The following is a 25,272-nucleotide window of genomic DNA, read 5'->3' as shown; positions in this document are numbered from 1 at the left end:
CATAGGGTGGGGGAGGGGGCGAAAATTCTGGGAGCCTTGAAGAATGTGTGGAAGTCGAGAACATTATCTCGGAAAGCAAAAATGGGTATGTTTGAAGGAATAGTGGTTCCAACAATGTTGTATGGTTGCGAGGCGTGGGCTGTGGATAGAGTTGTGCGCAGGAGGATGGATGTGCTGGAAATGAGATGTTTGAGGACAATGTGTGGTGTGAGGTGGTTTGATCGAGTAAGTAACGTAAGGGTAAGAGAGATGTGTGGAAATAAAAAGAGTGTGGTTGAGAGAGCAGAAGAGGGTATTTTGAAATGGTTTGGGCACATGGAGAGAATGAGTGAGAAAAGATTGACCAAGAGGATATATGTGTCGGAGGTGGAGGGAACGAGGAGAAGAGGGAGACCAAATTGTAGGTGGAAAGATGGAGTGAAAAAGATTTTGTGTGATCGGGGCCTGAACATGCAGGAGGGTGAAAGGAGGGCAAGGAATAGAGTGAATTGGAGCGATATGGTATACCGGGGTTGACGTGCTGTCAGTGGATTGAATCAAGGCATGTGAAGTGTCTGGGGTAAACCATGGAAAGCTGTGTAGGTATGTATATTTGCGTGCGTGGACGTATGTATATACATGTGTATGGGGGTGGGTTGGGCCATTTCTTTCGTCTGTTTCCTTGCGCTGCCTCGCAAACCTGGGAGACAGCGACAAAGCACAAAAAAAAAAAAAATGAAGGAACATTCAGGATGGTAAATGATAACAATGAAGGAACAATTGGGATGGTAAATGATAACAATGAAGGAACAGTCAGGATGGTACATGAAGCAGTGAAACACCCACTTTTTAAGACATGTTAAAGTAGTGATGATGGGGGATTTCAATTATAAAGAGATAGACTGGGGGAATGTGGATTCTCATGGTGATAGGGAGTCATTGGAGATGCATGTTTTTAGTGTACACAGGAAACTTTCTTGACTAGCATGTCACTGAGCATACTAGGATGTGAGGAACTGATATACCATCATAACTAGTCCTTATCTTCACTCGTACTAGCATGGATATTGAGAACATTATATATGATACACCATTTGGAAGAAGTGATCATGTAATTTGCTGGTTTGAATATGTTGTAAAAGTGGACATCAATAAAGCAGATAACATTAATAAAGCAAGATAACATTCTCGCCTTCCACTTATTCTTCAGTGCTCCCAGAACCTTCGCCCCCTCCCTCACCTTTTGACTCACTTCTGCTTCCATGGTTCCATTTGCTGCTATATCCACTCCCAGATATCTAAAACACTTCACTTCCTCCAGTATTTCTCCATTCAAACTTCCCTCCCAATTGCTTTGTCCTTCAACCCTACTGAACCTAATAACCTTGCTCTTATTCACATTTACTCTCAACTTTCTTCTTTCACACACTTTACTAAACTCAGTCACCAACTTCTGCAGTTTCTCACCCAAATCAGCCACCAGTGCTGTATCATCAGTGAACAACAACAACTGACTCACTTTCCAAGCCCTCTCATCCACAACAAACTGCATACTTGCCCTTATCTCCAAAACTCTTGCATTCACCTCCCTAACAACCCCATCCATAAACAAACCATGGAGACATCACCCACCCCTGCTGCAAACTGACATTCACTGGGAACCAATCACTCTCCTCTCTTCCTACTCATACACATGCCTTACATCCTTGATAAAAGATTTTCACTGCTTCTAGGAACTTACCTCCAACACAATATACTCATAATACCTTCCACAGAGCATCTCTATCAACTCTGTCATATGCCTTCTCCAGATCCACTAATGCTACATACAAATCCATCTGTTTCTTTAAGTATTTCTCACATATATTCTTCAAAGCAAACTCCTTATCCACACATCCTCTACCACTTTTGAAAATATGGACAAAGATTTAGAAAGGATGTTGAAAAATACTAGTTGTGTGTTAGGGTGGTTGATGGTTGGAACAAGCTAACCCATGAGATATGAATGCCAGCAGTTTGCAAAAGTTTGAAAGGCCATTTGATGGCACTGAAAAATCCTGATTACCTACATGCACATTTAAACACCTTATCCTGAGTCCTCAAGGAGCATGCTCTGTTCGGCTTGTTTCCAGTTTCAGAAAGTTAGAAATACAGGTAGGTGAGGGTTTCCAGCCCCTAGCTTCCACCTTTGTTTGCTGCCTTGTATGGGTTTTTGTATATTTTGAAACATGCTTCATTTCATACCATATCACTGTGACTCTCACACTAAGGTCAGAAATTTGATCCTTCTTTGATCAAGTGCACATCATACAGTATATTAAGTGGTTAAACTCTCACATTCTCATCAGTTACAGTAAAGGTAGCTGGTTGACAGTTTGCACATAAAGCACATAAGTTTGTGCATGAATTTTTACAGTTCAAATACAATCTCCTGTGAATGTATGGTGCTCCAGTTTATTTATCATGTGAGGAGAGAAGACAATCTCAAAATGATTTTCAGGTACGAGAAAGCTTCATGAGGCAGTATTTGGAAGAAGAACAAGAGGAGGAAAATGGATTAACAAAAGCTCATGGTGTAGATGGATTGGAAGATTCTACAATTTCGTACCACAAACGAAGGCCAATAAAACTTCTGACTGCATTATCTCATCCTCGTAATGCTGATTATGAGAAGAAAAAAACTGGTGTCTCTAATATCATTTGGTGAGTTTATTAGTTTTTGACAATCAGTATAATTATATTGCATGGCTTTTATTAGTTTTCCTAATTTGCACTTGGGGTTGCATTTCTAGAAAAAGGCTGGTATAAGCAAATTTAGCATCAGTTGTTTTTATAGTGAAAGGGGATTTCTGTTCCTAACCACTGCCATAGTCCCTCTCTTGAAAATTCTGTTCTGTGGGTATCCAATTCCCAATGGAATATGTATGTGTCACCACTCTTGCTCCATTGCCACCCTCACTACAACACCACCCTCACTCCATCACTCACCCTCCCTTCATCACCATTGCTCCTTCACCACCTATTCTTCATCATGGCATCACCATCCTCACTTCACCTTTCTCACTCCAATTCTTGCATAGTGGCTGTAACTTTAGTTTCCATGATCCAGCTGCTTTGAAATTTTAGGATATTGATACTGTTGCCACCCACTGCATCTTTACCCTCTTTCACATTCAAATCACAAATCACCTCTATGCAATTTTGTGCATCAAAACTGCTGACACACTCACCCAGCTCCTACCTAAACACATGCCTCCCTTTATCATTTATCTCATGGCCAGGTGCATAAGCCCTGATGATCACCTTCTTCTCATTAGTTACTTTCATTTTTACCCACACCAGTATGGGGCTTACATCCCTGCACTGTTTTGCATGTTCCCACAACTCCTCAAGCAGAGTGCTACCAGTTCCTCAGCTTTTGCTCAAACACTACCCCTGACTACTCCAGAGATATTCCCAAACCATTCTTCCCCCTTATCCTTTAGCTTTGTTTTCCTTAGAGCTGGAACATCCATTTTCCTTTCTTCAAGGATACTACCTATCTCTCCTTTATTTTCATCTTGGTCACATTAAAAAACATTCAGACACACCAGCCTCAGCCTTTGAGGAGGATGAGTGCTCTTTGCTTGGCTTCTTCAGTTCCAACTTTTAGAAACTGAAATATGATAAGGGGTTTCGAGCTCCTTTTCCTGGTCCCATGTAGTCACCTTCTATGACAGGAAGGGAATACGTGGTAAGTATTCTTTTTCCATATCCCTTGGGTTGATAGTAATTGTAGTATTATTTTCACCATTTCTCATCAGCCACCAGGTAGACTTGAAGTTTGTGATTTGTTGGCCTTCTATTCAGTCTTCCTGTACTTGTTTCTGTCCTAATGCTTTCTGTTTTCTTCAACTTTCTCCAGTGTCTTTGCTCTTCTTTAATGGGAGCTCTTGATTCCCTCAATCCATGTCATTCTAGGATGTCCTGGTGGACATCTTTCTTCACAGTCCTTCTTCAAATGCATCTTGGTATTTCTTTCATTCTCCATTCTTTGTACATGGCTGTATCATCTTGGCTTAATCTTTTCAGATATTTCTAATGCAAATGTAATATTCAAATCATGTTATCTTGTTTCTCATCTTATATAGCTATTCTTGGTAACTTATTAGATTAGCATAGAGTTTCTCAATCTATTCTTGGTAACTTTTTGTTTCTTATATCTAATTTTGGTAACTTCTTTGATTAGTCTAGTCCTTTATTCTTGTTAACTTCTGATTAGCCTAGTACTGCATTGTTGGTAACTTCACTGATTAGCCTAGTACTGTTATTTTAGAAGCATGGAACTGTGAACTTAGTTGCAAGTGAACAAACTTCTGAATTGCTCCCAGTGTAGTGATGTATTTTATGGTTTTGCATTTCAATGGTACATTTGTATCTTTCACTATAGGGTACAGCGTACTGATCCTTGCATTGTATTTGATAATTCTGTTGTTTATTTCCGTATACTGTAGGTTTTCTTCTCTAAATATTCTATTTACCTATCTGTATATCTGTCTATATATGTCTATCTATCTATCTATCTACCTATATCTCTGATGCCTTTATCTTTCTGGAACTCCCTCTAGGAGGTGGCTACGGCAATAGTCTCCGTAATTAGTGAGCTCCGTTGCCACTTCTTAGCCTTTAGTGCCTCACCCTTAACAGACAACTGGCAGAGGGCAAGTCTAGCACAGTGTTTGCACAGGATTCTCCCTAATGTTCCTACTGACGTATTCTCCCTAATGTTCCTACTGACGTCTTCTCCCTAATGCTCCTATCTAATGTTCATACTTACTACTTCCTCCTAATGTTTCTACCTAAATGTTCCTCCCTACGAATTATATATACTATTCCCAACATTTTGCCAAAAGGCAGGGCTAGCGCAAAGCACTCACCATCGGAAAAATCAAGAGTTACGAAGAATGAGCTGTTTGATTTAAGTGTTGTATAGTGTTATGTGTGTCAAGGAGAGATTGCATTTTTGTGGACAGAATGCCAGTAGTCCACATGTGACTGAGGTAGCAAGAAAAAACAGCTGCTTAGGTCAGAGGATTGCAACCTGACAACCATTAAGGTGCCAGCTCACTTCGCAGCCATCACTAACCCTCCTGATACCCAGTTGGGTAGTATTTGTAATATACCTCCCTGATCATTGGCTGCCTATCAACTACTACCAAATATTACTCTCAAGTATTTAGAATTATTCACTTTTAGATGGTAATCTTCTTTACATATGTTACACTCCCTGTTTCTGCTAGTGTTTATCACTTCACCTGCACTTCTACTGATCATACAATATGACCACCAACTTATTGTATCCTGAAAGTCTTTAATTTTCAGTTATGAAAACTATATCATCATCATCATATGCTGATATGATCTCTTCATTTTCTTGTATGGAAAAAATATATTACTTATTCCTTTATTGAGTTGAAAACAATGGTAAATTTCGTAACATGATATACCTGTGTTTCTAATAGAATCTATACTCACAATTCTGGTTCAAAGGTTGTGTCTGTGCTTCTTCCAACACACCTGTAGTATGCATTGAGGACATTCAGTCCCCCAGCTTTGATGTTATGTGGCTCAAGGTCTGCCTCCCAGCTACTGCATCTTTCCTCTTGTTTTTCCTGTTGCTTTCCTAATTCTGCAAACTTTATATCTTTCTACAACTGTGTAAACTCTTGCTGTGAGACCATGGCATCCTCTCACCACCAAGCCAAGAACCTCCCAAATGGTTAGTGTGAGGATTGAAGTCCCGACGTTTTTCACTCAGTGATCTAGACCAAATTATCTCCCACCTTACCCACATTCCTGACCACTGTAACCACTCTCCTACTATTGTGTATCATTTTAATGGCACCTCCCCCTCCAGTGGCTCCTTCTCAGCATAGATATTGGCACCTCAACAAAACTAAGTGGAATAACTTTTAGAAATTCTCTCCTGACTTTCATTCAGTAAATTACTGTCTCTTATGTGGTGATATTCTTATCTCTGCCAAATGCATAGCAGAGATTATTATTGCAGGAATACATGAAATGGTGTATGTGAGGGAGGCATGTAAGAAAAGGGATAAGTGGAAACTCTTTTTCTGTGGCCACCCCCTTGATGGGAGTCTCTGAAGGGAATGGGCATCAGAGATAGTTAAGGAGATAGATAGAATTTTGCCTGCTGTATGGTGCATTAATTTCATATTGATCATGTCATTATTACTTGTCTGTTAAACCATATGAAACTTATTTTATGGTAGAGGATATATATAGATTTTAATATGCACCAATTATCAATAGTGGCCAAAATCAATTGTATTATGAGGCATGATTCTTTGGCAGAAGTTTAAAATGATTTAACCACCAATTATTGGTCATGTCCTTATCCACAAATTTTTTAGTAGTGATTATTTCTCAACCCTGCTTCTGGGAAGAGGCTAAAATGATTGAGTTAGCTCAATACTGTAATAGATAAGCTTAGTAAATTTCTTTCATTGTAATGATAGTTTTGTTGTAGTCTGAAAAACTAAATATGTTTATTGTACTCCAGTGATGCCAACAATCAAAGACTTCTCTTAGGAGATTCTGGCCAGATTCCACTGCCAGGAAAAGGAACTCATTCTCATGGAACAGTCACTTCTAAGCATGTTCGATTAGACCAAAAGTGAGTATTTTGGTGTTCATTTTGTGATATGTTTTAAAGTATTTTGCTTGGTGTCAAACTTAAGTTTATTGAAAATGAAAAATTACATGGAATTCAATTTTTCTTTTGAACTATTTCAGGAAACTAGCTATTTTCAATGTATATTTATCTTTCACATGCAAATTATCTTTGTCATCCCATAACTAACTACTCTTTCTCACAAACCCACCTCCCACCTTTTGTATGCCATCCATTTCTCTCCCACATGCCAACATTGCTTCCCTGAATAGCTCCCATTTCTAACCCTCTTACTTAGCCTTGTTTACTCACCTTTTTGTCATTCTGCACTTAGTCTCTCCTGGTATCTCTTCTCATAAGCCTCTTTTCCAAGCATAATTTGTCTAGAAGGAGTGTAAGTGAGAAATGATTGGGAGGGCAAAAATAGGTATGTTTGTAGGAACAGTAGTCCCTACAATAGTATATGGATATTAGGCATGGGCTATAGATAAGGCTGTGCAGAGGAGGGTAGATGTGTTGGAAATGGAATGTTTGAGGACAATATGTGATGTGACATGGTTTGATTAAGTAATGAGAGTAAGAGAGATGTGTGGTAGTAAAGAGTTTGGTTGAGAGAGCTGAAAAAGTTGTGTTGCAATGCTTTAGATGTATGGAGAGAATGAGTGAGTAAAGGTTGACAAAGAGAATGTATGTGTTAGAAGTAGAGGGAACAAGGAGAACAGGGAGACATATTCATACTTGCTGCCTTCATCCATTCGTGTCGCCACCCCACCACACATGAAATAGCACGATGTTACAAGTGGAAAATTCCACACCTAGATACATTATTTTCTCATTGTATTAATGGTATTTCATATTTTTTTATTGTTAAGTACTTATGTGTGAATATGTGTAAGAAAATGATTGCTTTTCAGTAGCATATGAATTCAGTCATGAATGAAGGCAATGCCAAATAACCCCAGATTGTCCACATGGGTGCCTCAGGTTGTGACACCTTGGCTTTCTGATGGTTCAGTGTTACACAAACTTTGTTTCATGCACAAGACTATTAATAATATTGTATAAATTACTTTCAGGCTATGTGTAGAAGATGTATATGAAACATAAATGGATTTTGCATTTAGACTTGGGTCCCATCCCCAAGATATCTCATTATGCATATGCAAATATTCCAGAATCCAATATGATAAAAAATCCAAAACACTTGTGGTCTCAGGTATTTCAGATAAGGGATACTCAACCTGTGTGTGTGTGTGTGTGTGTGTGTAATCAGACGGCCTTTCTTCATCTGTTCCTGGTGCTACCCTGCTAATGTGGAAAATGGCAATCAAGTATGAAGAAAACTATACATCTGTCTATTGATTAGCTAGCAGTTGTTATCTTAGTCTGCTTGCTTAAGGCTACATTGTGAGTGAAAAGTTTAGCGAGGCAGTGTAATTGGAAACACAGCCTTGGTAAAAAAATATTCTCTTCAAAGAAATCATTTTCCTGCAACTGTAAGTGTTGCAGCCTTGGTCAGCAAGAGCATTTAGCAAAAAGCCCTGAGTAATGCAAGGCCTCTTTCATGGAAATTAGCCCTGTTCTGAATATGAAAAATTAAAGTACATTGTCTAAGTGGGCATTAGTAGATTATTCTCTGACTGACAGGCATATATGAGAAGACTCATGAATGTGAATATGCTGATAGTAGCATATAGTGAGATGTTTGATTATTACTTGGTAGAGAAGGATAATGAGAGGCTTTCAGAAAATGGGAAATGATATGGCTGCCAAGAAAGCCTGGAAAAGAGGCCTGTTTGAAGAAATAACAGGAGAGATTGAGTGTAGAATAGCAAAGGTGAGAGTAAATGAAGATAATGGAGGTGAGGAGTAGGTGATATTTAGGGAAACAGTGATGGCTTGTGTGAGAGAAGGATGTGGCAAGCAGGAGGTGGAAGGCAGGCAGATAAAAAAGGGCAATGAATGGTGGGATGATGAAGTTAAGTTGCAAGTGAAAGAGAAAGCAGATTTTTTTTTGTCTTAGTTTTATTCTTCTATTTTTTTCTTCTCTGTTACTCATTCTTGTTGCCCTTATTTGCTTGAGTTTTGTCCTCATCCATTTCATATAGCATCACCAATGTAAATATTTCCACCTCCAGTTTCATGGTTTTTTAAAAGGTGATCTAATCCAAATGCCATTTGTTTAATTTAGTTTCTCTGTGTTTATCTCTCAGCTCTTTTCCAATGAATTTGATTTTGTTGTCCTCCGTTCTTTTTTAGTGCTTTAAAGGTTACTTATTATTTCATCTTATTGTTGTCTTAGATTCTTGATGATATGCCCTATACAATTTTTTTTTTTTTTTTTTGCCGCTGTCTCCCGCGTTTGCGAGGTAGCGCAAGGAAACAGACGAAAGAAATGGCCCAACCCACCCCCATACACATGTATATACATACGTCCACACACGCAAATATACATACCTACACAGCTTTCCATGGTTTACCCCAGACGCTTCACATGCCTTGATTCAATCCACTGACAGCATGTCAACCCCGGTATACCACATCGCTCCAATTCACTCTATTCCTTGCCCTCCTTTCACCCTCCTGCATGTTCAGGCCCCGATCACACAAAATCTTTTTCACTCCATCTTTCCACCTCCAATTTGGTCTCCCTCTTCTCCTCGTTCCCTCCACCTCCGACACATATATCCTCTTGGTCAATCTTTCCTCACTCATTCTCTCCATGTGCCCAAACCATTTCAAAACACCCTCTTCTGCTCTCTCAACCACGCTCTTTTTATTTCCACACATCTCTCTTACCCTTACGTTACTTACTCGATCAAACCACCTCACACCACACATTGTCCTCAAACATCTCATTCCAGCACATCCATCCTCCTGCGCACAACTCTATCCATAGCCCATGCCACGCAACCATACAACATTGTTGGAACCACTATTCCTTCAAACATACCCATTTTTGCTTTCCGAGATAATGTTCTTGACTTCCACACATTCTTCAAGGCTCCCAGAATTTTCGCCCCCTCCCCCACCCTATGATCCACTTCCGCTTCCATGGTTCCATCCGCTGCCAGATCCACTCCCAGATATCTAAAACACTTCAATTCCTCCAGTTTTTCTCCATTCAAACTCACCTCCCAATTGACTTGACCCTCAACCCTACTGTACCTAATAACCTTGCTCTTATTCACATTTACTCTTAACTTTCTTCTTTCACACACTTTACCAAACTCAGTCACCAGCTTCTGCAGTTTCTCACATGAATCAGCCACCAGCGCTGTATCATCAGCGAACAACAACTGACTCACTTCCCAAGCTCTCTCATCCCCAACAGACTTCATACTTGCCCCTCTTTCCAAAACTCTTGCATTCACCTCCCTAACAACCCCATCCATAAACATATTAAACAACCATGGAGACATCACACACCCCTGCTGCAAACCTACATTCACTGAGAACCAATCACTTTCCTCTCTTCCTACACGTACACATGCCTTCCATCCTCGATAAAAACTTTTCACTGCTTCTAACAACTTGCCTCCCACACCATATATTCTTAATACCTTCCACAGAGCATCTCTATCAACTCTATCATATGCCTTCTCCAGATCCATAAATGCTACATACAAAATCCAATTTTGTTTTATTTTTTATCCCCCCCTCTTCATAATTCCTCTCAGGCCTATGTTCTTCTTTTATATTGCTTCTACTTGGTCACTTACTAATGGCTATTCTGCCTCCTTGTGTTTCATTATCAGAGCCCCTTTGGAATCCCATAGGCTCTGCCTCTTTGTGTCAATTTCCATTTGCAACTACTTTGAGCTTTCTGTTGGTTAGAAAATATTTGATCCATTTTTATATTTTCCCTTTAATAATCTTTTTGATGTGTGAAGTTTAGTCATACTGTAACATGTTCATAGGGTGCAGATTTTGCATCATGTAGATAATAGTGATGAACTTCAATGATTTACCTTGAAATTTTCTTGATGTTTTTAACTCCCATTTAACTGAAGAATTAAACCATTGTTCAAGTAAACATGACTGTATATAAATGTCTGAAGAAAGCATTTTCATGTACCTCATAATGGGTTTTATTTTATTTATTATTAAGTGTTACTTCTACACCTCATCTCATTTTGTATACTACACATCACTTTTTCTTCTTGTGTCAAGGTATTCCTTAGTTTCTCCTACATTCATTATACTTCAGTGTAATATTTTTATTCAAACTCTTGCAGGAACTTTCATTGAATAATCATTCTGTGTAGTGTCTTATTCCCCATTTCATAGGTTTACAGTCTACCTCTTCAACTGCCCTTCAACTTATACTTGTATACCAGTTTCCATGCATGCAGTTTCCTTTTGAAGACATTCTTGAGACAATTTAATGGAATATGCAGATGCTAAGATTTTTTTTTTTTGTTTTTGTTTGGCAGATCAATCCCAGAAGGGCTTGAAAACTAAAGGAGTTATGAATTTGATATTATTTAAAAATTTGTTTTCATCTTTGATAAAGCCTCCTTATCCTATGTTTGAATATACAGTACTTTAATGATGAAGCAAATCATACATTTAGCAGATGACAGTAAAGATGATATTGTTTTTATGATTTAAAGGTAGAGCACAGATATAGAGGACATGTATGAATAACTTCCACTTAAGTTAAAGGAATTGTAAATACATTAGACTCTTGGGTATCTGCAAATGTCAGACCTGAGGCTTTTATGGATAACTGAATTTTATGAATGGAAGAAAATTTCCCTCTTAGGATATTTTCCATTAACCATTAATATTTCATCAAAGCTGTCCAAAAGCGTTATAAATGATAAAAATCGTAAGTAGGAATGTAGTAATGAATGCACATAAAAAAAAATGATTTGTTGTTGCTCTGAAAATATGGTTTCATGAATTATACACTAACTTACTAAATACGCTGAACAGAAAAAAGTTTAGACTTAGGATATTTTACATTAACAGGTCCACCAGTTCGTAGAATTTCCAAGTGGTTTATGTTCCCAATCAATGTTTATAAAGAATTTGTTCATTCAACTGTAGTTGGCATTGGATTACGGTAGTTTGTTTGATTTAGAATTAAATTCTTTATTGCAAATCATAGCACCAATCTTGAATAGGCATTTGATGTTGTTCACTTCGAGTTCATTCTTAGTGACTATGAGGTTCAAAATTGTGACTTATAGCTTTCATATGACTGGATGAATTCTCAAACCTCCTGATGTCTAGGGATTTAGCCTTCATGGTCTCATTTCCTCCTCTGGCAAGTTAGTTTGCCCTGTGAGTATCTGTAAAGTCAAAGTCACCACTTGAAAGCACGTGGTCCATGTTCATCTAACATATGTGTGACATTGTCAACCAAGTGATCACCTTGTATCATGCTGTGAAATTTGAGGGATGATCAGTACATCCTAAATCTACCTAGGTTCTTGTATATTTCAGTATGCAGTCAGTGATTTAATTTTTTCCAGATGTTATTCATGTTTAAATCATCAGTTTTTCTGTGTATGCTTTATATAGAGAGGTAAATTTACATAATAGATGATAGCTCTCCAGCAGAATCAGTTTCATCCCCTGTATGATATTTTTTCTTCACACCAGTCACAGTCAGAGCTGATTTACTGTATTGGTAGCTCAAACTTTATGATCAGCTGAAAAGTTTTCACAAGCCATATTTGACAAATACATTGATGCTTTTCAGATTTTTTCAGACATCTGACTTTTAGACTAGGGCAGACCAAATCATTGGTTTCACTCTTTATTTGTGTAAGTTACCGTTAACATCAGGCAGGGGCAACTCTAAATTACAGAGGATTGTATCAGTATCAGGCATGGGTAGCTCAAAATTATGGAGGATTGTATGAGAACTCAGGCCTTTAGTGAAAATGTCATTCTGATGCTTTTTGAAATATAGTTTGTACAGAAATTGATACTAAGTTTTCATGTGGAACCATAGTAGTATTTTGGTTTTCTTTTTTCTCATGATTTTTTTTTCTTTTTTTTTAAGCAGGAGTACAGTAAATGATTTATCCAGAACTGGTGACATAACCATATCATACTGATAGTGGTAGGATGATTTTATGTTAAAAACATCCAAGAGAGTTGCAAAAACATTTACTAACTAATCCAACTCTAGGAAAATTTTCATGGCCTTTTTTTTAAGAGTTGCCTAATTTTGTGTTTTATTTATAAAAGCCAATTTTTTTCTTTTATATATGTAGGGAGAATTCAGGGGTATCTTAGATGTGGTTAGTTGAGAGTCGTTTGTAGCAGTAATTGCATGAAGGTTTTTATGGGCAAGGCAACAGCTGTATTTTATAAGCTAAAACTATTTTGCGTTATGCTTTTTTTTCAGGTAAGTGTATGTAATTATCTGCTTTGGCATGAAAGTATGACACATGTATTCAGCAGTTTGTATTGAGAGATGAAAATACTGAAAATTATATTGCTCTTTTGTAATTCAGTTGCAGTTGTAATATTAGGGTATAGACGTAAGATATGTTGTGGAAAAAAAGTTCAGACACACATTATTAAATGCACCTAAAAGAATACTTAAGATATGAAAACTTCTTCAAAAAGAAAGAGAAAATACCATGTGCTTTGTTTTTATGGGCAGTAGATTTCATGAAGCTGCAAAGATAGATTAAAGAGCTCATTTGCTTTCAGCTGTCCATGAATGACATGTGGCCACATAAACAAATGGTAACTTCAACTAATAAATGTATAGTGACAAAAGATTATTGAAAATAACCAACTACTAGTTTTGAGCTCATTAGAAGCAGTATGACAATTCCCCTCCCCCCCCTTTTTTTAGGAATTTACACCATTTAGGAATTTTCCACTAATGTGCAACAGTTTTAGAGTTCTAATAATACAGAACTGTACTGAATCTGCCATTCATAATAAGTATCAACCATCTGAGTGTGTTCCAGTAGATTGATGATGTGTTATACTGTTTGAGAACTATACTGGAAATACGTTTGTTTGAGAAACAGTATTATTATTGGTAATGTTACTTTGAAATAGTTAGTTTTTAATTTTAAAAGTCAATATACATGTTAACTAATGCCTAGCAAACTCTTCATTGTGTGCCTCAGCTGTTGCCAACTGACTAGTTGCTGGTTAGATTATAACATGATAGTATTAATAATGGTTTGTCATTCAGTCATTGAGTAGTAAACAGTAAGTTGGATGTTGTTTCTGTTGAATTGAAATCAGTAAATTGAAAAGTTTCATTGTCTAAAGGCAGCTTCACGCTGGATAAGACAATGAACACACAACATTTTTGAATCATGTTTCTCTGTGTGAAATGGCTTTGAAAGATGTAGATACTGTTCATCATGTTCTGTCACAGAGTGGCCAAAGGAGAAACTTTCACAACTGGAGCTAGTATTCTGAACATTTTACACTTGTCAGTTTGTGTACTGATCTGTTCTGCAGCCTTTATCTATGTATCAAAGTCTCTGACACCTGTTCCCTCAAGAGGGTGGCCTTGGCAAAAGATTCTCCATAACTGTTGAACTTCAGGGCCACTTCTTAACCTTTAGTGCCTCATCCTAAACAGGCCACTGGCAGAGGGCAACTCTAGCACTATTTTCAGAGGCTCCTATCTAATGTTCCTACCAGCTATGTCTACCTAATGTCTATCTTTGTGATGTTAAATGATAGATTGATGATGTGATAATGAATTATCATAGCATTATCATGTCATGTTCTCTAAGCCTAACTTGTCTTCAGCCTTTACAGGAACAAGACATGCCTGATGCTCTTGTTGTAGCCTAAGAACAGCTAGTTGACCCTTTCTTTTCTTCTGTCCAACCCCTAATGTACCAAAAGATATTCCCATGCAAACAAGGTGAAGGAGGTAAAAGGGGAAGTGATAACAGGTAGTGATAAAAGAGGAGATGGAGTGATTATTTTGAAGGACTGTTAAATGAGTTTGATGACGGAATAGCAGTGTAGGGTGTTTTGGGCAAGGTGGCATGTGGCATGAGTGAGTCATGGAGAGTGGTTTGGTGAGAGAGAAGTGGTAAAAGCCTTGTAGAAGGTGAAATCTGGCAAGGCAGATGGTATTGCTAGCAAATTGATATAGAAAGGGGGTGACTTGTTGTTGACTGATTGGTAAGAATATTCAGTGTATGTAAGGATCATGGTGGGGTGCCTGAGGGTTGCAGAATGAATGTATAGTGCCATAGTATAAAGGCTAGGGGGATAAAGGCAAGTGTTCAAACTACAGAGGTCTAAGTTTGTTGAGTATACCAGGTAAGTTGTATGGGAGGGTACTAATTGAGAAGGTGAAGACATTTACAAAGCATTAGACTGGGAAGGAGCAAAGTGGTTTCAGAAGTGACAGAGGATGTGTGGATCAGGTGGTGTTCGCATTGAAGAATTTGTTAGACAAATATTTAAGAGTACAGAGGGATTTGTATGTGGCATTTATGGATATGGGAAGGGCATATGAGAGGATTGATAGACATGCTTTCTGGAAGGTCTCAAGCTGCAGACCCTCCAAAATCTTGAGAGAAACAGGGAGCTTGCAAGCAAATTATGATAAGAGGACACATATTTGCATAAATTTGCATGTTAACCCTGTGACTGCAGCATTCTTGATATCCTTTGTGCTGATTTTCAGATATGCTGATATTCCATAAATGGTGTTTTATAATCATCTTAGATGATATATAACTCAACCTCATGGAGCGTTGTTTATGTGTTTACTTTTGCTGCTTTTCTGACATGCACATGAGGTATGCCAGAAGCACTGTCAGGCATACTTAGTGAGATGCATTGCATTTTTGTAAGCTTTTTTGTCATGAATAGATATTATTGATAGTGGTTTCCATCTCTAATATTTGTCATTTTGTATGATGTTACATCTTCACAAAGTACTATGTAATATGAGGGTGCAAATCTCATACAGACATCCTTGACATCTCCCTATGGACTGACCTATACATGAAAAAATTTAGGCCACAGCATCTGGTAATGATGCATAGAATACCACCAAAAACATTGATGGTTGGATATTTCACCTTGAGGCATAGGCAGGCAGTCCAAAGTTTTTAATCATATACACCAACTGCAGTGAAGAGAAAATGAAATGGGTGACATACTACCCAGCTGCATGAATGGCTTATTTAGGAAAGCTGATTTTTTTTGTGAGTGCTATAACTCAGGAATACTGAGTGATGTAAAGTTAAAATCTACATGTTTGTTAGATAGACAAATGCCCTGCAAAATTAATTCTAAGTTGATTTTATCTTTTTTTTTCCATACTTAGAACATTATCAGAGGTATATTTCTCTGGTATAAGCTGCTGATTATTGACTGAAGTAGCTTCAGAGAGTGAAGGGTTCTAGAATAGGAGGAAAAAGAAGACAAAAATTATTAACAATTTGTTAGGTTTAGAAAATTCTGTTTTGTATCTTGTCAAACGTCACTAGTCATGATTTTGGATTTGCTGTGTAAACAGTCAAACCTGTATATTACATATGGTTGTAGCTGAGATTTATGTCTGTGCTGAAATTGTTTTGCCTATTTATATGTTTTTATCATACTCAGTCTTAGCCATCCTTACATCGTCTACCAACTGTGTGATAATTATGAAAAATTTATTACAGTCATTTGGAATATCATCCCTTATATTCAGCCGGGACTGAATTATTTTTTTCTCACAAGTATTCCATAGGAGACCATTTGTTTGTTCATCCAGGCTTGTTTAACCTTTTATCAGGAGGAACAATTTCTGTTTATAAAAGCTTTCTTTTATAGACCATGATGGAAGGAAAGTGGCTTCAAACTTTGAAATCTTGACAATATATGCTTGACTTTGTTTTTTTGGCTTCAAGTATTCCTTCTGTAGAAGAGGATGCTCTAGTGTGAGGTTTAGATTGTTGTTTTGGGTAAGTGTTTTCTTGTCTATCTATTTATCTATATCTCTGATGCTTGTTCCAATTGGAACTTTCTCAAAGGGGTGACCAATGCAACAGAGTCTCCATAACTAAAGAACTCCAGTGCCGCTTCAAAGTCTTTAGTGCCTCACTGCCTCACCCTTAACAGGCCACTTGCAGAGGGCAAGTCTAGCGCATTGATTGCAGAGGCTCCTGTCTAATGTTCCTTATGACTACTTCTGTCTAGTGCTGCTACCTGTTACTTCTCCTTAATGTTTCTACTTAACAGTTATGCTTGAATGTTCCTACCTACTACTTATATCTACTGCTTCTACCATTTTGCCAAAAGGCAGGGCTAGTGCATAGTGCTCACTACAGGAAAGTCTAGAGTTCTGAAGAATGAGCTGTATGAATTAGGTGTTGTCAATTGTTACATCTGACAAGGAGAGATTATATGGTTGTGGACAGAATGCCAGTAGTCCACATGTTAGTGAGGCAGAAAGAAAAGACAGCTATCTGGGTAAGAGGAGTGCAACTTGACAACCACTAAAGTGCTGGTTCACTAACCAGATGTCAATTGTTTTCTTATATATTTTCAAAAGATTTTTCTTTAAGTCCCTCCTTCATGTGGTTATGCCCTCAGATGTTTATATATCTTTTTTTGTATGTGAGAAATGTAGAGTCAGAAGAGTGAAAAGCTACTTCCTAACCACAGGTAGAGCCCTATGAGCAGCAGTATACTTGCCCATCCCTTCCTTCCCCTCTTTCCATTTAAAGAAAAATCTTGACAGTAACAGGCCCAGGGCACAAACTTTATTGGTCTGTGAATGACAGTGAATCTTGTCTGGTCCTTTTGTGCCAATTGATCACCATGCCTGAGCTGTTTTTGTGCAATTGTTAATTTCTTCAAGTGAATATCTGGCAGTTTCAAAAGTATTATTGTGGTTTTAGAAGGTTAATTGTCATGGTTGCTCCTTTTAGGGAGGGTAAGACTGTATATTAACTCTGCTCTAAGCAAATGATCATAGATGCTCATAGGGCTCATCGTATATTAGAAAAGTGGTTTTCATCCTTCAAAACCTACTTTTTTCTTAACATAACCTTAATTGGGTAAGACAAATATGACTTATATATAGGTGGAGTGCCCAGAATTGGAGTTACTGTGATCTCACAATGAGTTTTGGAAATGAGAGAACTAGTGAAAATGAGTGTGATTCATGGGTCACTATTTAGTCGAGCACTTTAACCCTTAGACCGTGATTTACCAGTAAAGTGGTTCACTCGACAAGGGGATGCCATCTCCCCTTGTACCCCTATCAGTTTGAGCTGTGCATAAAAAGAAAAAAAATTTAAAGTAATATGTGAGATGTTTAAAATTACTGATGGAAAGAGAGGCATGATGTAGTGCAGTTAGATGTAAGTTCAAAGAAATTTTACCAAGAAAAAGATATAATCATGTACAGACAAAGGCCCTCCCCCATTAACTCAACACCCACTCCCTACATCAGTATAATGAAAAGAATACTAATGATTTTGGGGTATTTTGTTCAGAAACATAAGATATAGAGATATTCTGTAAAGGAATTTTGTGTTTAATGTTTGTGAGCTTATTTTCAGATGTATGCCACAATCTAAGGGTTAAAGGCTAAGCTTGCATTTCAGACTCATAAAATAGTTCTTCTCTGAATTATATCCATGCTTCTTCCATGATAATATTTCCATGGAATCTCTAGAATGGGTCATGTTCCACATAGATAAATATATTATCATTTAAGGATCATGCACAAGCTATCACTCCACCTGTTTGGCATATTTGAAGATTTTAAGATGGTGGAATCAAAGTCCAACCAGTAAGTGTGCTTGACTTACAATGTTATCTATTTCATAAGATTGTTGAATACTATGAATCTTTTGCATTTATCTTCATGATCTATTTCTTTAATATAAACATTTACTATATGTGATTTCTGATCTTATTCCCACAACATTGGTAAAACAAAATTCATGTACATTAGTAACAATATCTATTACATTTTAGCAATTTTAGTAGCAGAAAATTTATTTCAGCAAACGTTTTCAGCTTACTTAAAAAGCTAGTTACTTTGAGAAAGTGTTTAGGGAGTCACTGACTTGGATTTGTTATGCCAACTTTGTGCAGTGACAGCATGTTAGGGCTCTGCAATTGTTTGTCATGAGAACAGAGGCGGATCCAAAATCTCGCAATAAGAGAGGCATTCTTATATGATGAGTATATATACACATATATGAAGCAGTTTTGCTCATGTTAATTATTTAAAACTTCTTACCTATAGTTTTAAAATTCTTTAGGTTTCCTAAATTGTTGCAGACATGTAGAACATTGTGGTGTAGGTTATTTGCAAATTTTTATGTATTTTTCTGAAACTAAATCAGTGCACTGTATATGAAAATTCAAGTGGTATATGATACTATTCCAGTGGATCCGCTGCTGGACACAGAAGCTTGTGAATCTTAAGCAAGTTTCAGAAATGCTTGCAACCTGAGCTTCAACAGAGTTTATAAGTGTTGCTCTAATAGTTGCATGAGGCATGACATTTGCATGAGCATGGGTACTTTGTTCTCATCTCTAAGGTCCATACGCCGCAGTGTCCGAGGCTCAGTCAAGCTTAAACAGCAGAACTACGATCATCTAAAAGAAAATGGGGATATAGGAGCAATGAATCGAACTTCATCAAGTCGGAAACCCCAAGATTTGGACATCAAGATGCTGCAGGCCAAGAGACAACAGGCTGAGATGAGAAGGTAAGACATATTATGAGTGAGGAAAGTTTATAAGAAACATGCATTTACATACTTGAGGAGATGGAGTGAGTATTTTGAAGGAGTGTTGAATGTGTTTGATGACAGGGTGGCAGATGTAGGGTGTTTGGGTCAGGTGTGTAAAATGAAGTGAGAAGAGGTGAGCTAAAATTTTGAGATATTAAGGTATTTGTAAGGAATGAATACATATTGAGAAGTGTGGATAATTCATTTCAAATAGAAAGAATAAGTAAGGAGATGCTTAGGAGTTGAGTGTAACTGTACTAGATATGTTACTGATGATGTAGATGAATGAGTGTAGGTTATATTTTCCCTGGATCACCCAAAGATGAATAGTGAAACATTTGAAGGTACTTTTTGCTATAAATAAAAAGTTCCTTCATTGGTTATTGGAAATGAGAGAGATACATGTATTATTGTCAGCTTGGTTGGTTTTAAAACTTTCCTAACTTTGCAACTAATTAAACCAGTGCCTAGGGGTTTCCAAATGTTTATTTCACTATGATTAGAAATTTAAAGCTTGCATTTTCATTGAGTATTTATTTTGATAAATGTATTTTTGACTTACAATATTTTCAACATACAATGGGTTTATCAGAATGTAACCCCATCATAAATCATATTGACAATACTTGCAAGGAAGGAGTGCAAATGACTGGGAGATGTATAAGGGAAGCGGCAGGAGGTCAAGAGGAAGGTGTAATGGTTGAAAAAGAGGACAAATGAGAGTTGAGGTGGGAGAGTATCATTAAACTTTAGGGAGAATAAAAAGATGTTTTAGAAGGAGGTAAATAATGTGAGTAAGACAAGAGAACAAATGGGAACATCGGTGAAGGGGACAAGGCAGAAGTGATAACAGGTAGTGATGAAGTGAGGAGGAGATGGCGTGAGTATTTTGAAGTTTTGTTGAATGTGTTTGATGATAGAGTGGTAGATGTAGGGTATTTTGGTTGGGAAGGTGTGTGAAATGAGAGTCAGGGAGAGTGGTTTTATAAAGAAGGAAGGGTTGGTGAAAACCCTGCAGAAGATGAAAACTGGCAAGGTGGTTGGTTTGGATGGTATTTTAGTTGAATTTATTGAGAAAGGGGTGACTTTGTTGTTGATTGTGTGGTAAGGTTGTTCATTGTATGTATGGATCATGGTGAAGTGCCTGAGGATTGGTGGAATGCATGTATAGTGCTGAACTACAGACCAGTCTCCTTGACAAGTGTGGTCTTAAAGGTACTGAAAAAGATAGTCAGAAAGCAAATGGGTGACCTTCTACAAGTGAGAAAATACCTAAGTGAGAGAAAACATGGTTTTAGGGAAAGGAGGTCATGGACAACAGACCTCAGAGAGTGAGGTCTGTCTCAGACAAAAGGAAAACCTGAGTAGATTGTCTATATGTTGACTGCCAGGAAGCAATGGGCACAGTACCACATAGGAGGCTGATTAAGAAGCTGGAATACCAGGCAAGACTAAGGGGGAATGCCTCCAATGGACAGAAGATTATCTTATTGGAAGGAAACAAAGGACACACGTCCAAATGGGTTGAGGTCACCAGTGGAGTGCCCTTGGGCTCTATTTTTGGACTGTTACTCTTCTTGATCTATATGATTTTCATGCTTGAAGGTATGGATTCTGTCCCATATGTGTCTGCAGAAAATGCAAAAGTCATGAGGAAAGTGAAAAGTGAGGAGGACTTCATCAGCTTACAAATGGACCTAAACAGACTCCAAAGTTGGTCTGATACATGGTTGCTTAGGTGCAACCCAAGCAAATGTAAAGTGATATGGATAGGACATAGTGAAAGAAGGCCGTAACATAATTGTTATCTAGGAGGAAACAGTCTTCAAGATTCTGGGAGTGAGAAGGGCTTGTGAGTTAGCATCATCCTTAACCTTTCACCAGAGTCCCACCCAAAGAGAATTGTAAAGAAGGCTGTCCTCTGGCAAGTACCATGATAGCTTTCAAGTATATGGATAAGGTAATATGTAGCAAGCTGTTTGTATCGTACATAAGGCCAAGCTTTTCAAGCTTGGGTACCTCAATTGAAGAAGCACAAACAGCTGATAGAGAAGGTCTAGAAGAGGGCACGAAAAGGTGGTGCCAGAATTAAGAACACTAATTTACAGGGAAAGGTTAAATCCTTTAGAATTGCCAACCTTGGAAGAGAGAAGAGTAAGGGATGACCTGATCACAACCTTAAGTTTTAAAACAGATCAGTGATGTTACCAGTGAACAGATCATTGAGAGATATAGGGATAGAGGAATCAGAGGACATAAAATGGAATTAAAGAAGAAATTTGTTGAAAAAGATTTCACTGGTGGATGAATGGAATAAAATGACTGAGGACATGGATAATGTATACAGAATATTTTAAATTTTAGCAAGAAATTTGTTGAAAAAGATCTGAGTTGTGGATAAATGGAATAAAGTGACTAAGGGCATGGATAATGTAAACAACATATAAGAAGTTTTGTGTTAGAGGAGAATCTTCTAGAGGTGGGTCCCCATAAGTGTAAAACAACTTCTCCGTGCAGTGCAAATAGGTAATAACGCTCTTTACACACAAACGCACACACACACACACACACACACACACACACACACACATCTTGCTAAAAACTGTGTCATCAAAATTAGAAAGATCATTATAGCAGGAGGTTGATAGATATGACTTCAAAGAAGAATATGCACCATTTAAGGAAGAAAGGGGGAAAAGGAGGAAATGGATACATATAGATTGCTGGAGCTTATGGAACTGCCAGATGTAGTTTCTGTTGTAAAGGAAAGTAGCGGAATTGGTGGTTGTAACCAAGACTTAAGGGGGGGTGATGAGTTATGGTTGCATTCATCTTGGTCATCATGCTGGGAAGTACTTAGAAAAGCCAAGATTCTCAAAAGCAAGGTAGAATTTAATGAGATTAGAACGTCAGAAATGGAGGGAATGAGGAGAACTTTGAGACCAAACTAGATTAGAATGTCAGAAATGGAGGGAATGAGGAGAACTAGGAGACCAAACTAGAGAGAGAAAGATGGAATAAAAAAGATCTTGAGTAATCAAGGGTTGAACATGCAGGAACATGAAAGGCATGCACAGAGTAGAGTGAATTGGAAGAGTGTGGTATACTGGGGTCAACATTCTGTCAGTGGACTTAACCAGGGCATGTGAAATGTCCAGGATAAACCATGGAAAGGTCTGTGGGGCCTGGATATGGATAGGGAGCTGCAGTTTTGGTGCATTACATATGACAACTTGTGTATGGATGTGAGCAGATGTTGCCTTTCTTTGTGTTCCTAATGCTACCTTGCTGATGCAGGGGAGGGTGATGCAGTTTCCTCTTGGGTGGGGTGGCACCAGGAATGGATGAAGGTGAGGAAGTACGAATATGTACATGTGTATATATTATGTGTATGTATATGTATATATGTATATATATGTATATGTATGTATTGTGCATATATGTATATATATGTATATGTGAGTGGATGTGTCTTTGCTAATGTTGGTAACGGCATTCAGTTGTAATGTAAAAACAGAAAGAAAAGCCAGTAATCTTAAAGGCATGGAAGAACTTCCTGAGATATTTATCAAATGTGACAAATCAAAGAAGGGAGGGAGAAAAGCAAATCTTAGTCAGAAGACAAAAACTTGAAAGAATATACATGGCAATAAGATGGAGCAACCCTTTGAGATAGCATACATGGCAATAGGATGGAGCAACCCTGCTAAAACTACAGAGGGCAGGAGTTTAGGAAATGATAATGTTTGACTGTTAATGGATTAATTGTATAATGGAAAGTACATATGATATTATTAGAGTCTAGGAAACTAAACTTACAAAAGAGATAAGCTCTTATCTCTTCTGCCCAGGGGATATATGATAGCATGAAAAAAAAGATGAGGCAAAGGAGAGGTAGGATTATCCCTCAAAACAAAAGAGAGCCTGAAAATTTAAGAAATAGTGGAAGAATGCCGATACATGCAATATGTATTGGGAATAGTACCTGTGTGGAATAAGAGCATTGTGGTGCTGTAATATAATCCTCCAAAGAATTGCAACAGTCTGGAACAATTGTAATGATAACAATGAAAGAAGAATCAGGATAGTACATGAAGCACTCAGACACTCACTTCCTAGACATGGTAAGGTATTGATAATGGGGATTTCAATTATGAAGAGATAGACTTAGGTAATTCGGATTTTCTTGGTGATAGGGAGTCAAGGAGACAATTTTCTGGTGTGTACACAGGAAAATTTTCTATACCAACATGTCAGGGAACATATGAGGATGAGAAAGACTGATATACCATCATTACCAGATACTCTCTTTACATATACTACCATGGATATTGAGAACATATATGATAAACATATTGGAAAAAGTGATATTTTTTCTTTTTATATTTGGAGGCTCCAGTCATGGACAAAAGTCCACATCAAGCCCAGGCCTTAATTGAAATATAGAGAGATTAATGAAAGGGAAAAGAAGAGGCGAGGGAAAGTATTTACAAATTTTTAAGGAAGTGAAAAACCTGTCTTTTGAAATATGCTGGGTCATAATAGTTGAGAAAACATGAGAGGATAGAGAGTTCCATAGCTTTGAGGTGTACGGAAAGAACAGTTATCAGAATGACCCACCTTTGAATTGCCAACAGTCACAAAGTAATTATGTGATGCAACAGCATGCTGAGCATTGCATTGTCTAGCTAGTGGTGGGAGCATACTAGCAGCTAGTTCTCAGGGGCAAAATCCATAGTAATGCCTACAGAAGAAGGGAAAGTGAACCAGTATTTTGCTGTAGGCAAATGGGTCAAGTTTTGAAGTTGGCGTGGGAGACTTTATGTCAGACAGCTTTCAACTCAACTTTGTCAAGTAAGGATGCAGAGCTAGAGCCATCCCTGATGTGAGATCACTTTGTATAAATGAAGCAGCTTTTCAGAAGCAAAGAAATTTTGACCTTTAAACATGACTCACAGTTTCTTGGAGACCGACTTAGCTATGTTCGTAAAGTGGGCTTTCCAAGATAGAGCAGATATCACAGTATTACCAAGTGAATTTATTGAGTCAAGAGGTGGAATAACAAAACTGTCAAAGGAGAGGGGAAAGCTGTAAGGAATTTTCAATAGAGAGATAGGTAGAAACTAGGTCTTGGAAGCATTAAACTCAACCAGATTTTGTCAAATACCTTGAAATATCCCGTACAAGCCTTAGTTTATTGAGGAATTTGTTTCGAGATGAGATGCAGATAGAGTGAGAGAAGAAAGAATGGAGATGAAGGATGAAGGGTAAGGCACTGTTGCGTCATCAGCAAATGACTATTTGTTTATTGTGGAAGAAGGGAATTTGTTGATAGAAAGGAGAAAAAGTGTAGGAGACAAGTCAGAGCCTTGAGGGACACTGTTGTTGATGGAGAAAGGGGATGATGCTGATCCATCAACATCCTTGGAAATAGATTAGCCACAGAGAAAGCTTGATATGAAAGAGCAGAGTGAGGAAGGGAAGCAAGAGAGGGGAATGAAGAGATGAAACCCCAGTGCCACACCTTGTCAAAAACTTTGGCTATGTTAAGGGCAGCTGCATAGGATTCCCCAAAATCTTTCAGGATAATGACCAGACATTAGTAAAATAGGAAAGAACATCAAGATGTCTGAGGATATGGGCACTGAAGAGGGATTCAAAGAAATGTTAGATGTCAAAGCAACAGGCCGATAGTTAGAGGGGTTAGAATGTTCACCCTTCTTATGGATGGGATGTACTGATGCATGCTTCTAAGAGGAAGGAAAAGTTGCAGGAGCCTCATAAATAGAGTCCTGGGGTTACATAACTAACCCCTTAGGATGCAAGGGTCATGCTGTAACTCGTTAATGAGTTGGCAGACTAATGCCTCACATACCTAATGACTCTGTGCTACTCTCCTAAACAATCTCAGGT

At 37.9% G+C, this 25,272-nt stretch overlaps 1 protein-coding gene across 1 annotated transcript in view; it reads left to right on the top strand.

Moving 5' to 3' along the window:
• The window catches only part of na (sodium leak channel non-selective protein na), a 175,986-nt gene that overhangs the window by 49,007 nt on the left and 101,707 nt on the right, over positions 1-25,272 (top strand). The window contains exons 13-15 of the mRNA XM_071665125.1: positions 2,480-2,682; positions 6,542-6,655; positions 19,165-19,335. Of these exons, the coding sequence (XP_071521226.1) occupies positions 2,480-2,682; positions 6,542-6,655; positions 19,165-19,335 (488 nt within the window). The remainder of the gene's footprint in view (positions 1-2,479; positions 2,683-6,541; positions 6,656-19,164; positions 19,336-25,272) is intronic.

Source organism: Panulirus ornatus, chromosome 9 (assembly GCF_036320965.1).
Source record: "Panulirus ornatus isolate Po-2019 chromosome 9, ASM3632096v1, whole genome shotgun sequence".
In the NCBI taxonomy this organism is placed as follows: domain Eukaryota; kingdom Metazoa; phylum Arthropoda; class Malacostraca; order Decapoda; family Palinuridae; genus Panulirus; species Panulirus ornatus.
This window is presented reverse-complemented; position numbering and strand designations above follow the sequence as displayed.